The 17,896-nt window shown below is 36.2% G+C and overlaps 1 protein-coding gene across 1 annotated transcript; it reads left to right on the forward strand.

The window, feature by feature from the left end:
* Positions 1-4,039: 4,039 nt before the first annotated feature.
* On the forward strand, positions 4,040-17,586 carry LOC138691216 (uncharacterized). Its single transcript, XM_069813014.1, has 2 exons — positions 4,040-4,461; positions 17,072-17,586. The coding sequence occupies exons 1-2, from the start codon at positions 4,084-4,086 to the stop codon at positions 17,441-17,443; spliced, it is 750 nt and encodes a 249-aa protein (XP_069669115.1). The 5' UTR covers positions 4,040-4,083; the 3' UTR covers positions 17,444-17,586.
* The last annotated feature ends 310 nt before the right edge of the window (positions 17,587-17,896 follow it).

Raw genomic sequence — 17,896 nt, forward strand, 5'->3', positions numbered from 1 at the left:
GACCTAATTGCGAAGCATGCTGAGCTAAGTTTGGGGGTTATTTCTTTGATATGATTTTTCCAATTTATTGTATTATTAATATGCAAACCAAGAAATTTGGTTGTTGATGTTTCTAGTAGAGGTATATTGTTGATAGTTGTGTCGAATGTTTCAGAGATTAAATGTGAAGTGGCTTTAAATTGAATTATGGTAGAATTTGTAGTGGACAAAGCAGAAGGGGCACTACCGTTTCCGTGTATCATTCCACCAACACTCTTCACCACTCCCTCATTTCATCTATCAGCCGGAATAGTAAAATTGACTGGACTGAAGTATTGAGTATAGTACGGGTTTCCGATGCTGACATAGGAAGGGCTTAGGGCTCCGGGCCCCTAGGGCTCATCAGGCACCTTGCAATGCGGACGGGACCTGGCTCTATCAGGGTCTGAGGCAGGATGGCCCATCTGTTAGCGTCGAATTCACGAATGTCACCTAGACCACCTGTCGGACTTAGATGATCATCGCATTTAAGGGCGCACATTGGGCCAAACAATGCTTAAAGTTTTCGGACCTGTCCGAGGTCAAGCACACGTAAAGCCAGCCAACTTCTACGATGTAGTAGATAGAATTAAATTACTTCAACTTTTATTTTAAATGGTTCATGGCTTCAAAAAAGTTTTGATTGTAGCACGATAGGTAATCCAATAGATAATCGAGTAGTAAGATGGATATATAAATTCTTAGAGAACAGGACCCAAAAGTCAGACTAGGAAAAGAAATATCGGAACTAGGAAATGTAACATCAGGCGTACCTCAAGGGGCGGTTCTTGCACCTCGATTGTTTCTTATATATATAATATATATATATATATATATATATATATATATATATATATATATATATGAAGAGTCCACTGCAAGGATGATGGATGTCATTTGGAATACATTTTGCAGGAGAAAGGATTGAAAGTTTGAAATGCTTAGCGCTCAAAGCTTAACTGTGATTTTCCGATCATTACTGGACAATAACTATCAGTGTTAATGCCATGTAACTCTCTATGTGCATTCTATATATCTTAAGCTATGCATTGACTGTCTTGGTTCATTTTCGACAAGAAAGTGACATCCATCATTCTTACAGTGGACTCTTCATATATATATATATATATATATATATATATATATATATATATATATATATAGAAACAGTACGTCTCAGGTAAAGTTATTCGCGGACGACTGTATAATATGTAGACAAATTAATGATGAATCCGATATCGTCGCCTTACAAAACGATCTTAACGTTATTGAAACCTGGACGACAGAAAATAAAATGAAATCAATGTCAGTAAAAGTAAATCAATATCCTTCTGTAGAACGCATAAAGAAATTTGTCTCACATATCAGCTGAATGGTACATCGGTGCCACAAGTGAATACTTCTAAATACCTAGGTATATATATATATATATATATATATATATATATATATATATATATATATAGGTATGTAAGTAACAAACTGGATTGGGAGGAACAAGTCACTAATAATACAAGGAAAGCCTGGGAAGCATTACATTCTCTATGCGTATTGTGAAGAAATCTAACCGAACGTCAAAAGAATTAGCGTACAAAACCCTTGTTCGCCCAATTATGGAATATGGAGCAGTAGCTTGTGATCCGTACAGACAAAACCAAATCTATTCAATAGAAAAGGTTCAACGCAACGTACCAAACCATGTCAAAATGGGAAAGGGACATGGTGAAGAGATAGTCAAAGACTTAGGGTGGGAACTTCTCAAATCAAGGCGACGAAAAACCGGACTCACCGCATTGTTTAAGGCACAAATGGGACACAAAGCATGGATCGACATCAATGCTAGATTAGTAACACCTTCATACAAAATTTTCCTTTGTTAACCGCACAGTAGTAGACTGGAACAGCTTACCTGTGGCAATTTTTCAGGGTGGTCCTCTCAAAATCAATACATTTAAGGAAAGGTTGAGAAGATTAGACTGAAAATGTAATTGTAGGTGCAGTGTAATTATCTAAGTTGTGTCATGTAATTTATTAAGTTCACGTGTAATTAATTAAGATGGTATGTAAATAAATTAAGGTGATATGTAATTAAGATGATATGTAATTAAGATGATATGTAATTAATTAAGGTGAAATGTAATTACTTACATTGGTAATAATTGGGTGAAATAAAAGTACTTATAAGTTAGGTTTACTTTTGCTTATTGTAGGCGTTATTTATTTGTAATTAGAAGTAAATTTACGTTTATTTTTATTGCTGTAATTATTGTATTTGTATTATTGTATATTATATATCACTGCCACCGGGTATATACCCAATTGTAGTCTTAATTCATACATACATACATACATACATACATACATACATACATACATACATACATACATACATACATACATACATACATACATACATACATACAAACTTCCTACAACCTTAAGGAATTGTTCCTATTGCTTCAACATACAATAAGTTAGATGACATGATTACAACTGTTACTGTTAGTTTAAAATTCGAAAGAGTAGGGATAAAATTTAAAATACAGAGACATCATTTTATTTTTACTAACATTTCTAATATTAACATGGCTATAACTTTGCTACCCCCTTCCACGACTTGAGTTCGATGATATTGCCTTAAAATACAAACAAATCACTTTGCTAGTTGTAGGAGGGAAGAAAAGTAGTTCATCCATTTACGTAAACTAGGAATTATCACGATTTTGAATTTGATAATTTTCATTAGGTTTTTGTGTAATCAAAATATAGTACTGTATTAACAATAAGTGTTTTTACTCATGAACTGAGCTATCCATTCGAACATATTCATTATGCAGTGTATATTATACTGTCTACAGCACATTAGCGTATAATTTAGAGAATGAAGTTAAATTGAAAAATAATCAGAATATGGATATTTAAACACACTTTTGAAAATGGTGGCCGTTCATTTCGATACAGGCTTCAGTTCTTTTGTGCATATTATCGCACTATAGACTATTGCACCTAATTCCAATTACCAGTTTCGTCCTTCGTACTAGTAACTCATGTGGAAATAATTCTGTACTTAATCTATAAGGGCCGTATTCATAGACATTTTTAGCGCGGGCTTCCGGTGGATTATCAGCGTTTTTCGTATTCATAAACCAGTGTTAGCGATAGGTTATGATTTGAGTTCTGTACTAGTAACCAGTGGATAGCCGGGGCTAGCTTAGTACGCTCGTAGCGCGTGCTGCGAAATGTCTATGAATAGCACCCTAAAAGATTACCTGACGTACTGTAAATTCAATGTTCACTTCTGCCAGATCAGAAAAAATAAAATTACTTAGATATACTATCTACTTTCCATCCAAGTAGTTACGTCGCAGGGTCGTAGAAAGGAAGGAGGTTTTTTTATTTAAGTTATTTTAAACAGTTGTATAATATTACGTAGACGCCCAATTCCTAACAGAAATTAATGTTTTGAGAAAAGAGCTAAGACAGCCCAGCACTTAGCCTTTACAGAGGAGCCAGCAGAAATAAGTGGGGAAAACCGGAATGCGACGTAGGCAAACGGATGACAGTACCTATGTAAATGAAAATATGATATAATATTGAAAACTCTATCGTCCCTGAAAAACGCGAATATATTTATGGAACGTACTATACACACTAACTCAGTACTGTTTAGCATCACCGTAAGGCACTTTGACTGCATACGCGGCCTTGGTTCTGTGTGGAGAATGATTGGAAGTTTACTAGTAGAAGGAGTGGGAGTGAAGTACAGTCAAAAGCTCAGGTACAATAAAAATTGAAGTAAAAATAAAATGATGTCCCTGTATATTTGTGTCATACTGTATGTAAATTATTAACATGTGTAATAAGTCACACCACTGTCGATATTGTAACCCCAGGAATTATTGCACAAGCAGCAGCCACTTGACCGAGGCACAGCTGGTCATGAGAGTGACCTTGTCTTTGCTGTTTCCATTCGTGGCACGTGTTGGGGGACTGGTGAATCTTTAACGACTGAACTAGCATATTGCGAGTCCTAGGGTTCAGTAAGCGTCCTTCACGAGTCGGAACATGTCAGGAGAAATAAGCACTTGGAGCAGGCCTAGCTCCGTTCCTTTCCCCACGGTGTGGCGAAAATATGAAGGCACGTCGCAGATGGCTGACGGCAAGAAGCCTAAATTTGTTATTCAAGACTTAACGGAAGATCTTTTAGAAGATGTTATAGAATTAATGTGTTTCACCTTTTGTAAAGAAGAATCTATATTTGGAAGTGTGAGAATTACAGAAGATCCAGTTTCATTAAATGAACTTGGAGAGTTCTTCAGGAGAATGTGGCGAGATAAAGTTGCTGTAGTGGCGCTACTTGACGATGGTTCGTCTAATCCTCGAATTGCTGGTTTTAATATGTTGTGCATCTGTCGCAAACAAGATAAATTTTGTATTGACGATGTAAGTACATTATTATTATTATTATTATTATTATTATTATTATTATTATTATTATTATTATTATTATTTTACTTAAAAATTTCATCAATGATGATTTTTGATTAAATAATAAGATGATTTCCATTATATAATTAGTATCAATCTCGATTTAGGACCCAATGCTCTTTTCCAGTCTCATTGTTCTTCTCTGAGATTTGAAATAAGTTGAGCTCATCTGTGAGTAGTATCTAGTCAATATTTGATTGTATTTTACATTTTAAACTTTACTTAACAACGTTTTATTAATAGTGTCACTATACTGTAATTATTAGTATTACTGAGATTTTATATCGACAAGGTACATCTGAGTTTTGGACAACCTCGAAAAGAAATCCAATAAGATAATCAGCCATAGCGGGATTCGAACACGAGTCCCCTCTCGTTATTCTGAGACTGCACTAGTAGTCCAAATGAAATTCAAACACAATAATATATTATATATAAGTGAAACTAAACTAATTCCGCGTAACTGATTAAATTATCTTCTACTAGTAACGATTATTTTGTTATGTTTTATCAAATTTAATTATTCCTCGCTCTATCAAAAGTCTGGAACCATATGAATATCTTCCATATGCTTGATTTTTTTATTACTATAGGTGCTACCAGTATTTGTAAGACCAAATGCTCTACAAGTCAGAGATTCGATTCTAGCCCTCAGCTATCTCAAAAGCCGCCATTTTGAATGCAACTTTGAAATTTTAAATGGAAAGGAGGTCATGTAGGTACTCAAAATCCTGTGGAATTTTCTGAGAACAGCAATGGTGGAATCCGTTTTGAGACATCTCTAATCGTTTTCAAGTTATATTAAGATAACTGTCATATTCACACAAACATTAGTTACTGCATCTCCTTATATTTTGTAACATGATACAGTACTAAGGAGGCTTTGGAAAAGGTATTTTTATGCAAATCTGGTAATTAACTTTTCTTGCTTTACCATTTGGTTAACCTGTGACAGTTTGAGTGCATTGTTGTGATTATTTGAAGCTTTCCTATAATAAATTTCTTGATTTTCGTGATGACATCGAAAGAGGAAAGAATTGATATCATTCTTCATTCTGGTAGGTTAAGCCACAGAAATGTTGCAACAGACTGGACGAACAGTTCCCTAGACATTGGATTGTTAGACGTGGACCAGTAGAATGGCCGGCCAGGTCCCCAGATTTAACACTCTTGATTGTTTGTTTTGGGGTTACATAAAGAGCTTGGTAGGATGAAGAGAAAATTGAGAATGTGGAACATTTAAAGAACCGTATCTTTGAAGCCTGTGCTGAAGTCACCCCGGAAATGCCACAAAAAGTTCTATACACATTCTCCACCCGAGTACAGAGTGCTAGCCACTAGACCACCGTGATGGCTCTTAATAATAATAATAATAATAATAATAATAATAATAATAATAATAAATAGGCTATACTGCACAGAATATTTTTCTCCTTTCGAATGAATTAGAACGTTGTACTGAGGCAAACTTACCTTAAGGTTTTCTGTGCGGATTCCTCCTTCGCTTTAACTGTTATCTACGATGAACATAAATGAATGAAAATAAATAAATACATTTATACAGAGCGTTCGCCTACGGGTGAGGCCAGGAAAGCGGCATGTACTGATACGCCGCTTTGTGCGCGGCGCAGTTGTTGAGACACGCTCGACAATCAAGGACATCAAGGTCGATAAGTTATCAGTTGTGAACCAGATGTTGCAGTATTTAACACGTACAGTGCAGTTTCTTGACACAGTTGCTTAAATATTCAGCGTTGTGTAAAATTTGTTAACAATGCAAAACGCAAAATTCACGCTTGAACAGAGAGTTTTTATGTATGATGCAATGTGAAAACAGAGTCATGTAGAGGGGTGCGTAGGCAATTTGAAGTGAAATATTCGGGTGCTCCAATTCAGGGTAGAGAAACTGTTAGACGTCTTGTTAACAAATTAAGGACAACAGGGTCGATAAATGCTACAATTCCTAAACGAAAACAAAGAGTATTGACGGGAGAAAAAATTGATGAAATCAGTGCATAATTTACACGCTCTCCTAATAAATCTCTAAGACGTGTTTCACAGGAATTTAGTGTTTCAAAAACATCAGTCTTTACTGCTGCTAAACTTTTAAAATTAAAACTCTACAGAGTATAGTATAGAAAGCGGAAACTTACGGTTAGACGATTCCCGCAAGCGACACCACAGGCAGGCCGCTTTCCTGGCCCCACCCGTAGGCGAACGCTCTGCATATCAATGAAAACATTAAATTCATACCTCATGTATTTTATTCATCAACAGCAAGTTCCCCTAAGATGTTGATAAAGCGTCGTAAAATAACCTACTAAAAAAAAAAAATCAGCAAGTTCCTCTCCGCCAGCGTTGCCAACCCTGCGGCTTGATTGCATCGTAAAATTGGTTCCAAATTATCACACTTTTCATTGGAGGATCGTACATGGATCTATTTTGGATTATTTCACCTAAATCGTACACATTATTTTATTTAAAGGATTTTTTTTTTTTGTTCTTATAAGAAAATGATTGTTAAAATTAAATATGGTCGCATGAAATTATATTAAACAGTTTGTTGTCTTCGCTATAATAATATTTCATATACGAAAAACCAGGCTGTCGCCTGGACCTGGAGACATATGAGGGCATTCTTTATATAAATCTGTGTTGCACAAATATACTGTACGGCACTTGTAACGCAGAAGTCATACATGCAGAAACTACTTTAAATACATAACTGGAGTATGATAACTGGATAAATCTCAATATTATATAAAATTTCAAATGTCGCAAATAACTAATTTTTAAAATCCCCCCCTTTTCAGAAGTTTTTCCCTCTTTCCCGACAGGAAAGAACATTTTACGTACTATCCGTGTGTTGGATTGTATGATCGTACATGATACCAAATTATCGCACACGTAAAATGCAGACCATAGGCGGAGAGAGAACCATTTCCTTGGGGGGGGAGGGGGGGTGGCAAAACAAAACCATAGAATCCTCGTATAACGGGGTAATGAGGAACATCATTTACCTCCTCTCCCCGTTATAGCTTGACCTTGGTACAGTATATCGGAATATGATCATTTAATAAAGGTATTTTCGGGGGCCTGTTTCTTATATCCATATCTGGGATGTTTCGGACCGAATTGTATAGGGCTTGAATTGTAGGTCTACTCTTTTTCTCTCTCATACAGAAACACATGCATACTTACTTACTGACTGGATTTTAAGGACCCCGAAGGTTCATTGCCGCCCTCACATAAGCCCGCCATTGGTCCCTATCCTGAGCAAGATCAATCCAGTCTCTATCACCATATCCCACCTCCCTCAAATCCATTGTAATATTATCTTCCCATCTAGTCTCGGCCTCCCCAAAGGTCTTTTTCCCTCCGGCCTCCTAACTAACACTCTATATGCATTTCTGGATTCGCTACATATCCTTTCCATCTCAAACGTCTGGATTTAATGTTCCTATTTGTGTCAGGTGAAGAATACAATGGGTGCAGTTCTGTGTTGTGTAACTTTCTCCATTCTCCTGTACCTCCATCCCTCTTAGCTCCAAATATTTTCCTAAGCACCTTATTCTCAAATACCCTTAACCTATGTTCCGCTCTCAAAGTGAGAGTCCAAGTTTCACAACCATAAAGAACAACCGGTAATATAATTGTTTTATAACTTCTAACTTTCAGATTTTTTGATAGCAGACTGGATGATAAAAGCTTCTCAACCGAACAATAACAGACATTTCCCATATTTATTCTGTGTTTAATTTCCTCCCGAGTGTCATTTATATTTGTACCTATTATAAAAGAAAATAGGACCTATGATTCTGGGTGCAGTAATGCCACGCCAAACACAGACTTTCTGATCGTGAAGAGTAGTTTAATGCTCTACATGAAGATTGTCAGTGTTCCAATACCTACAATACTGAGAACAATTCACATACCCACTTAAAAGGAAATAATATTCATCCGTCACGTACAGATTGCAGAATCCACCGACAGAATTTTACGCTGGCAGCTGGATCCCGTTGTGTTACCTGGTGAACCACTGACACATTGTAAGAATGAAAGTGTACCATTTTCAGTCCCAGTAATGTCGATCGTTGTGAAATACCACACTCTTGTGCCAATCGGTGTCAAGTTTTCCTCGGGCTAGTTTCAATTCTTTCTTGAATATCTGCAAGGTTCTCCTCTGTTAATACCTTCTTCTGTGGTTATCTCGTTTTGTTTAAAACAGACCCTGTTTCTCGTCATTTTCTGAATAACTTGGCTATGTGTGTCTCGGAGGAATTGCAGCATCACGGAACTGACATAGAAACTTGCGATCATACAATCTTACGATATCTTCTTTAGGAGAAATGACTCAACTAGTAATGTCCATTATGCAATACTTTACGTCACCATACTGATAGCGAACACAACACAAATAACACAGGCCAACAAAAAAAAAATTCTTGATGCTTTGGTTTTTAGACCTATGCTTGGGGTTATCTGATGCGCTGATTCAGAAAATGACATTTAGCTAGGCCGTATCAGCTCAAGTTTCATAGATATTGTTGAATTTATATAATAATTATAATAATATATATTATAATTCTGTTTTGTTACAAAATTGTCTATAATAACGTCTAGATGGTTTTTAGAGAATCAAAAATTTATTTTGATGGCTTATTTTTTTATTGCTAATACTTGGGTTGGATAAAAAGTAATGGCAACATTTCGATATTTCTGACATGGCTTTATTCACAGGGGTACAACATTTACGTACCTTGTATATAGTCGCCCCCCTTATTTATTACCTTTTGCCAAATGTTTGGAAGGCGTCGTACACCATCAGTGCGTCCATCTTTGTTGATGTTCCGTATTGACCGCCCTAAAGCACGGATAAGTTCATCTCTGGTATTGTACCGGGTCCCTCGCAGTGGTTCTTTCACTTTGGTGAAAAGACCGTAATCGCATGGATCATATCGGGTGAGTACGGTGGATGTTCCAGTAGTCCGCGTTTTCCGTCTGCCTTGGAGGTACAGCGTGGTGCAGTATTACCCCATCAATGTCATACGCCACAATGAACATCTCCTTCACAGCACTTTGTGTAGGGCGCACTTTCTTTGGACGAGGAGAACCGGGATGCTTCCATTCATTTGATTGGCGTTTCAAGTTTGGTTCATACGAGCGAGTCCAGGTTTCGTCCATAGCGACGATTCGTCCAAGAAAGTCGTCACCTTCCCTTTGGTACCAGTGCAACAAAGCCTTCCCGGAACGCTTTAACCCATCGTGCAACTGTGCGATATGGCAACGCTGCATCGCTACATGCTTCACGCAGTCCCTGAAAACATTCTTGTGCGCTATGACCTAGTGCCATTTCAATTTTGATCCAGGAACGTTGCTCCAGTTTTGTAAGGATGGTCTTAGGGCGCTCGCATTATCCCTATGAAAGTGAACGTTCTACACACTGCAGTAGATTGATGGAGTACTGTCGCAGCTGGCTGCACTAACTCATCTAACAGTCCTTGTTCATGTCCACACAGCTGGCAGCTCTCGAACGCACAATCGTCACGTAACAGCAGTGTTGCCATTATTTTTTATCCAACCTATGTATCACAGAAATCAATTGAAATAATCATATGTTGATCCACCTATAGTGGCAAGTCTGAAGTCGTCTTAGTTCTACATCCGCCACTGAATTAATTTGTTGCTTTCTAGATCCGCCACTGAATTAATTTGTTGCTTTTTTCAATAATAATCTATGAAATATATATTATAAATAAATTTAGTGTCAGATTCATGCAGTTTTGTTAGTAGCAGCTCTAAAATAATATTATAATGGACATTATAAAAAATTAAGATAATCATTAAAAAGCAAACTCAGACACTTCTATATCATCTTGTCATATTTATAGAAAAGAACTAATACTTCTTGCCATTTAAAAGAATAATTATGGTATTAATTTTGTCTTTAAACTGTTAGTAGAATTTAGACATTCTATGTGACATAGTTTGTTAGTAAATCGGTTTTTTTTCATTACTTGAAAAATTAACAAAGATGGAAATGTCGGTTTTTGCATCTATACGACTCACTTGTTATTGAACATTACACTGGCCAACACACATTTTGGTGCCTCCAATGTTTAGACCTGTATCTGAGTATATTGGACTCGCTGATTCCAAAAATGGCACCAGTTTTCCTCTATCAGCTGTAGTTCTTGAGATTTAGCATAAATGCCATGTACCTCTATTCACTCTGGTCAGTCGTCAAAATTCAAGATACTTTATGGTACTGTTTTAATTACTCTCTTTGTAGTGTGAAAGAAACACATTAAAAATTACAGTAAACGTGAAATACACTAAAAACGAAAAGCACATGTTTATGATACAAATATTTCAGTCATTCGACACAGAAAAGGCTCCTTTTGTAGTAAGACATCCGAGTGTGGGATCTGCCAGGACACTCACGTATAATGTTCCAACAGTAATCTGCCATCGAGAATGCATTCCAACTGGTAGCTACCTTCTATTGGTTTTATGTACTGGTGAAATCTTTCATCGTAATCTTCGATTAAGTCACCAAGGTTCTCTGCAAGCGATCTAAGTGAATGTGCAAAAAATTGGCTTCAATGCTCATTTTACATCCAAGTCTGTTGAAATGAAAGAGCATATCCTCTACTAATTCAGTATAGTTGCCTGCCTTCTTGTTGCCAAGTAAGTTTTCACAAGAAGAACAAATGAAGGTCAGACACAAGATTAGATTTAATTAATTGATTCTATGAAATGTGAGTCATTTATGAGCTGCCTGATCGTGGATCATCGAAAATTTCTGCTTCAGTTTTTCCGTGGTAAGTCCAGGCAATTTATACGCTATGTATTAAAAAACACGAACCATTTTTATTCACAGACTTTTATTTATATTTTTTGTGCAATGTTGACAGAATGATTCTGTCTCGCGCTATCAAAGGTGCATTTATTACAATGTGTTCTCCAACCACAATATCTTCCCTTGGAGGCCAATCCTTTCTTATTCAATGCACATGTTTGGCCCTACTATCCCAAAGGCACAGAAAGTAAGAATATTCTGTCTAGCCACTTTGTTGACTAAGAAGAAAATGAACAATCTTCAAGTCTGCACAGATGCTCGTGGTAATTTATATTTTCCAACACTAAAGAGAAGGCGTTGTACTCTTCTTTCATCATCGTAGAGTGACCGATTGTAATGGAGGCATATTTGTTGCCATTGTTTAAAATAACACATTTCAAACTATGTTTTGATCTGTCGATTAAAAGGAGCCATTCATTTGTAATATGTTCTCAAACACACATTTTTTTTTTTTTTCAGAAAGTCTCCGAAATCGCTGTAGAATACTATGTTATAGTCTTCAGTAAAAAAAAAAAAAGCAAATCTCTTTCTCTCCTTCGATAAAATAAAATTGTCAATCCAGGCTGAAGTACATTCTTTTCCTTTAGACTGGAGGCGAGCAATTCAGAAGAATTCTTAGAAAGATTCAGTTCCTAATCAGGTCACTCTACTCGTTCAGACCAGAGCGTTCATATGTAAAGCTGTTTGAACATCACTATCACTGTCGCCACTTACTTTACTTTGTTTTATAACAGACAAAAAATGAGATCGATCCTCTGAGAACTGTGGTAACTCATGGAAGGGTGGAAAGTAAAAGATGCGAGTACAATTTTACTAACAAACTATATCACATAAAATGTCTAAACTCTACTAACTGTTTAAAGACAAAATTAATACCATAATTATTTTTTTAATGGCAAGAAATATTAGTTATTTTCTATAAATATGACAAGATTATATAGAAATGTCTGAGTATGCTTTTTAATGATTATCTTAATTTTTTATAATGTCCATTATAATATTATTTTAGAGCTGCTACTAACAAAACTGCATGAATCTGACACTAAATTTATTTATAATATATATTTCATACAATATTATTGAAAAAAGGTAACAAATTAATTCAGTGGCGTATCTAGTACTAAGACGACTTCAGAATTGCCACTACTATTATACTTTTTTCTTTCCAAAAAAAATGTTTAAACCTATTTGAAAGTATCCACAGTTAGTTCATATTTTATATACAGTATTGTAGACATTTTTATTTAGAAGAAATATACTTACAACTGCCACTGCACGCAGTTCAAATCCTCAATAACTCCGCTTCATTCTGTGCTTCAGAGGCATTTCTCTTCCACTAGTAATGACTTACTGTGAGCTGCATTATCAACTACTCGCCTGTAGAACTCAAAGTTACTTCCATTCATCTCTGAAATGACGCTTAATAATGAATCAATATCAGAACACGTTTCATTTTTAACTGGCACATCTAAGGACAAAATTTCAAGTTTGACCTTGTCAGTACTATTACTTTTTTTTAATTTGCAAATCATTGACCAGATCTGTAGACTGGTTCACCTCTGATTTTCAGAATCCAATTTTCACGAGTCAGGATCATCCTTTTATCCTCGTTGAATTTGAAATGCCACTGTCCAGCAATTTTCATAAGGTTAGCATATTTTTTTCCCAGTCATACTGCTGTGTCTCTACCACGTTATGTCATTGTACTTCATTGCTGGAATATGTTTTTATACTCGGGGACAAATAATCGTTTATCTTTTCCGTACAATTTTTTCGATTTGCCCGAATACTCTATTAGGGGGTAGATGGGAAATATTTACTCTTTATTACTTTATAATATTTTAAGTAACACAGCAGAGGTCTGCATCGGACGTTTTCGCTCGAGCGCCAAGTAGTTCATAGCATAATCCCATAGGTAGCACACATGCATGATGGGTAAAATTGTCACGAACGATAAATCCTCGAACGGTGTGAGTCGAGCGTTAGACATTCGTTCTTGTTACAGTGATGAACTGTGTAATAACATCATAGATGTTTATCATTTCAAAACTTTGCAGTGTTTAACTAACCTCTCCATAGTACAACTACAAAACTTGCTTTAAAATGTAATTAATATAAATGTTGTAGGTAAATGTTCCCCCCCTCCCACACAGGAGTGATTTTGTTTTTGCCACATCCGATAGATGTTATTGGATGTAAATGTAATTATTATAAACGGAGAACTCAATCACGATAATGCAAGAACTGTATCAAGTCTTCTTCTTCTTCTTCTTCTTCTTCTTCTTCTTCTTCTTCTTCTAATAATAATAATAATAATAATCTCTAATAATTAGTGTATCAATCTTTTTGCGTCTGTAACAGTTGTGCAGCATGATTATTCGTTTTATTATATTTTCTGTGACGTTATCTCTGTACTAATATTGTTATTAATCTACTGCTATATCAGTAATATTTTGTAAAACGTTTCTACATTGTCGCAGTATATAGGCGGAACATTATGTATCGACATACCATATTATATATGTGGTAAATCAAATATTGAATAATTATTAATTAGCAATAATAACTGTATATCGAAGTTTTTCATACTATTTTATTTATAAAACTTCATGTTCCTGTTTTGGTACGTTCCATTGACTGTTCCATTAAACGTTTGTCATAAACGCAGAAAATAAAGCCTTATTTTTACCGTGTGAGCAAAACATATGTTTATCTTATCTGTCGCCTTCCATGCAAGATAAGACATGTCGGTGAGATGACCTTGTACTGTGCTTCTATTTATTACGAACGTATCACGACCGATCGTATCTCACTCGAGGGTGCGACACTCGACCGAGTACAAGCGAGCGATTTAACTCCAATGCAGCACTCCGTAACACAGTCACAATATCGAATTGGCTCGCAACGAAATTAAGATGCTAAGAGGTAGCAAAGGACGGAATCATATGACAATTCGCATCAGGTATTGGCTAACTGAAATGTCGGGGATTGTATCTCACAGCTCCGAGGAAATGTCGGCGTTTGAATCTAAACCCTGCATTCGCAGTGTTCAAAATGAATAGGAATTATCGCTATTTCCTTATAAATTATTTTTGAACATTTATATTTCAAAGTGCAGAAATTTTTTGCATGAAAATCTCATTTCCGCTGAAAAGTGGAAATGTCGGGGTTTGTATCTAGATACGACTCAAATGTAGTAATGCGACACTGTGTAACAACATGCGCTTAACAAACGCTCCACTCGTCAACTAAACGCTCAGGAGCAGGACGCTTTCCTGCTGCCCGCGCTCTCCATCCCCACCACTTGGGAATTTTAGGCTTACCGTTATGAAACTGAACGCCCGGCCGTACTGCTACAGCTTACCAGTGAATCAAGCAATGCATGGCGGGCAAACTGGGGGGGGGGGGTGATGTCATAGTATCCCTACAGAGAGAGATACTGCCTGTTTTAGGGCCTTATGTGCCCTCTTCAGGCCGGGGTGTTTGTTCTATAGAGTTTTTTATTTTGTCAACTTGCGCAGGAGAGACAAAGGAATTGTGGCTCGCGATCTTGGCGCATCCGCAGCTGTGGCATTATTTAGGCTAGTTATTATCGATGATAATATTATGGATGACATGGTTGGAGTTTGGAGTTGTGGGGTTGGGAGTTCTACAGTATTGCTAGTTCTTAATGGACTTATACCAGTGCTCTATGACACATTGGAAGGGTTTCTCTCTTAGGGTGGGCGGTTTCTATACTGAAGGAGTAGATTGTCAACTGTAGTTGGGGAGTTTGTTTTGGGAGGATTTAAGAAGATGTGTTGGATAAAGGGTCTATCGAGGGCATTGTGGACATATTTGATATTCTTGTCTGTGATATACTGGGAAATTGGTTGGATTCTGGCGACGTTGTATACGGTTTGGTTGTCGGTATTCCGGGGCAGGTTAAATGCTTTTCTGGCTAGTCGTCTTTCTGTAGCACAGAGTTGTGACATAAGGGATGGGGAGAGCCTGGTGTATAGTTGGGATGCGTATAGGATAGAAGGGCAGATTATTATTTTGTATATCATTATTGTGGTGTTAGGTTGGCAACCTGGGTTTTCGGGTCCTCTGCCTGCGATGCGGTACAATAGTGGGATTGAACATTTTAATTTTTTTCGGAGATGATGAATATGACTTGCGAGATTAAGTTTATCATTGAAGGTGACACCTACGGGCAAACTGTTCTCCGACGTCTCCTTTATAGCGCGGTTATTCGCTGCAGTGTTGCCAACAGTTGTTCATATAATCCCGCTAGATGGCTTTAGAAAACCCGCGATTTTCTAACAAAAATCTCTAGATTTAATATGTATTTATTATTCAATTTTATAATAATAATAATAGTAATAATAATAATAATAATAGTAATAATAATAAAATAAGTGGTATAGCGCATAAGTTTAACTTTCGCAGAAGCTGGTCAATGGAGCTTTCGTTTCGGCACAATGTAAGACATTCAATTTTATACGCATGCAATTAGTATTGATAAGAAACATGTAATTTAAAAATTCCTCACTCAAATTAGCAGCTCCTCTGGATCATCTCCATCTGAACCTTCTAACGCAGGAATATAATACTGTGACTGTGAGGTCCCCGGGCAATAAGTTATTCCTAGCCTGTCCACTTTCATTTTCGTACGCAGTCAAGGTACCTATTTTCTCCTAAATCTCTGGTGGTACCTGATAATTCTTGCAACACTTGTTCACATGATCCAGACCTGCCCGTATTGCCAGAATTGCATCCATTAATTCTGTCCCCATCCGTTTTCGTAGACTTCACGACATTCATCATACGACAAAAAATATCCTCTTCACTTGAGCATTAGACCAAGAAAACAATAAGATCAAGCAATTCTTGAAAAGGATAGGATTTATATTAGATGCGTTCCTGTAAATGGCTACTTCGCTCCAGAATTCAATTGTGTTTGTCTTTATGTTGCACTTCACGTAGCCACTCTTTACGAAACCGTTGCTGATCTTGAGGCCCCACATCTAAATTATTTACGGATAAATAGCACAGAGAAAGGTTTAATGATATTGTACCGGTATAGTTATAAAACGAGTAATAGTTAACACTGTCATGGTACACGTCTTACACAAATTCTTTAAGCAATTGAATTTAATCTGTATGTAATTTCAAATATATTATATTATTAAAGTCTTTGTTGATCATGTGAAATACTAGTGCACGGCGACAGCAGATGTTCGATGTTTAACGTTTAATTAGAATGCAACCACACTTACATTTTTTTTACTGTCCGATTGTTAGAATCGACCGGTATTAAACTTGCAAAAACAACCATTAAGCTAATATGAATATTTTCTTTTCAGAAAGTTCAAAGATTAAAAACCGCTAGTATTCCCGCTAAGCGGGATAATATAATTTTACCCGCGAGATGGTTATCCAAAAAAGCTAGATTTAGCGGGAAAACCGCTGAATTGGCAACACTGATTCGCTGCCTCTCTCTATAGTTGCGTAATCGATGTGTTCACAACGTTTTTATTAATGTTGTAAAGTCCACATTACATAATCGAAGTGAATGAAGTATATTACAATTCATTATCTATATCTGAAATGTTTAACTGGTCACCGGGTTATGGAATTAAAAATGATTATTTTTCTAAATTTATTAAACACGTAAAACCATGTACACAATAACACTGTTGCTTCTATTTTATGTTTCAGTACAAAGGACCAGCCTTGAGAACAGTTCTTCGAGATTTACTTGGTTATGCAGCCAACTATGTCAACATCTTCGAGCATTATGATGTGAAAGAATATTTAGGTGCTTTTGGACTTTTTGTTCACCCGGATTTCAGACGACAGGGGCTTGCAGCTGAGTTATTAAGAGCAAGGGAAAATCTCTGTAAATCAGTAGGTCTTCAAGCTACAATGACCTTCTTCACATCGCTTGGTGGTCACAATTCGGGGCATAAAGCTGGACTAGATCTGCTGGCAGAAATTCCTTATAATGTCTTCAAAACAGAAGATGGGCAAGAAGTTTATCCTGGTATTCAACCGAAGTCAATTAAAGTAATGGGTACAAGCTACCGCTAATATTTTGTATTTCTCTAAAAAGATAAGAGAAGTGAGAAATTAATTTTTATAGAGTTCACTATTGATTATAAACATTATCATTCTTCCTAGGTACTCTTTATTCGTGTTTGTATATTATACATTTATACTATTAAGATTGTTGCGACTTTAAAAATAATCTTTGTTGAAGATATAGACAAAACAAATTTAAATATGTCTTGTCCAGCGTTTGAATGTCCAGAGAAACATACAGTTGCAAAAGAAACATTATCTACTCATGGTAATACAGTATGATTTATTCACCTTTCTTAAGAGTAGAATAAAATATCTTTGCCAGTTTGTATTCAGAAAATTTCAGTACTATGATATATTTATTACAAAATAATGTGTTAAACATTACAATCAAAGAAGACTTGCCGAAAATTCAAAAGTTCCGTTTGTTTGGCATACAGTTAGACCTATTCATCTGACCAA

Source organism: Periplaneta americana, chromosome 16 (assembly GCF_040183065.1).
Source record: "Periplaneta americana isolate PAMFEO1 chromosome 16, P.americana_PAMFEO1_priV1, whole genome shotgun sequence".
Classification (NCBI taxonomy): Eukaryota; Metazoa; Arthropoda; class Insecta; order Blattodea; family Blattidae; genus Periplaneta; species Periplaneta americana.

Coding starts and splice junctions, on each gene's coding strand:
- LOC138691216 (XM_069813014.1), top strand. CDS start 4,084: ATGTCAGGAGAAATAAGCACTTGGAGCAGGCCTAGCTCCGTTCCTTTC. Junction 4,462..17,071: donor ATAAATTTTGTATTGACGAT/GTAAGTACATTA, acceptor TTTATGTTTCAG/TACAAAGGACCAGCCTTGAG.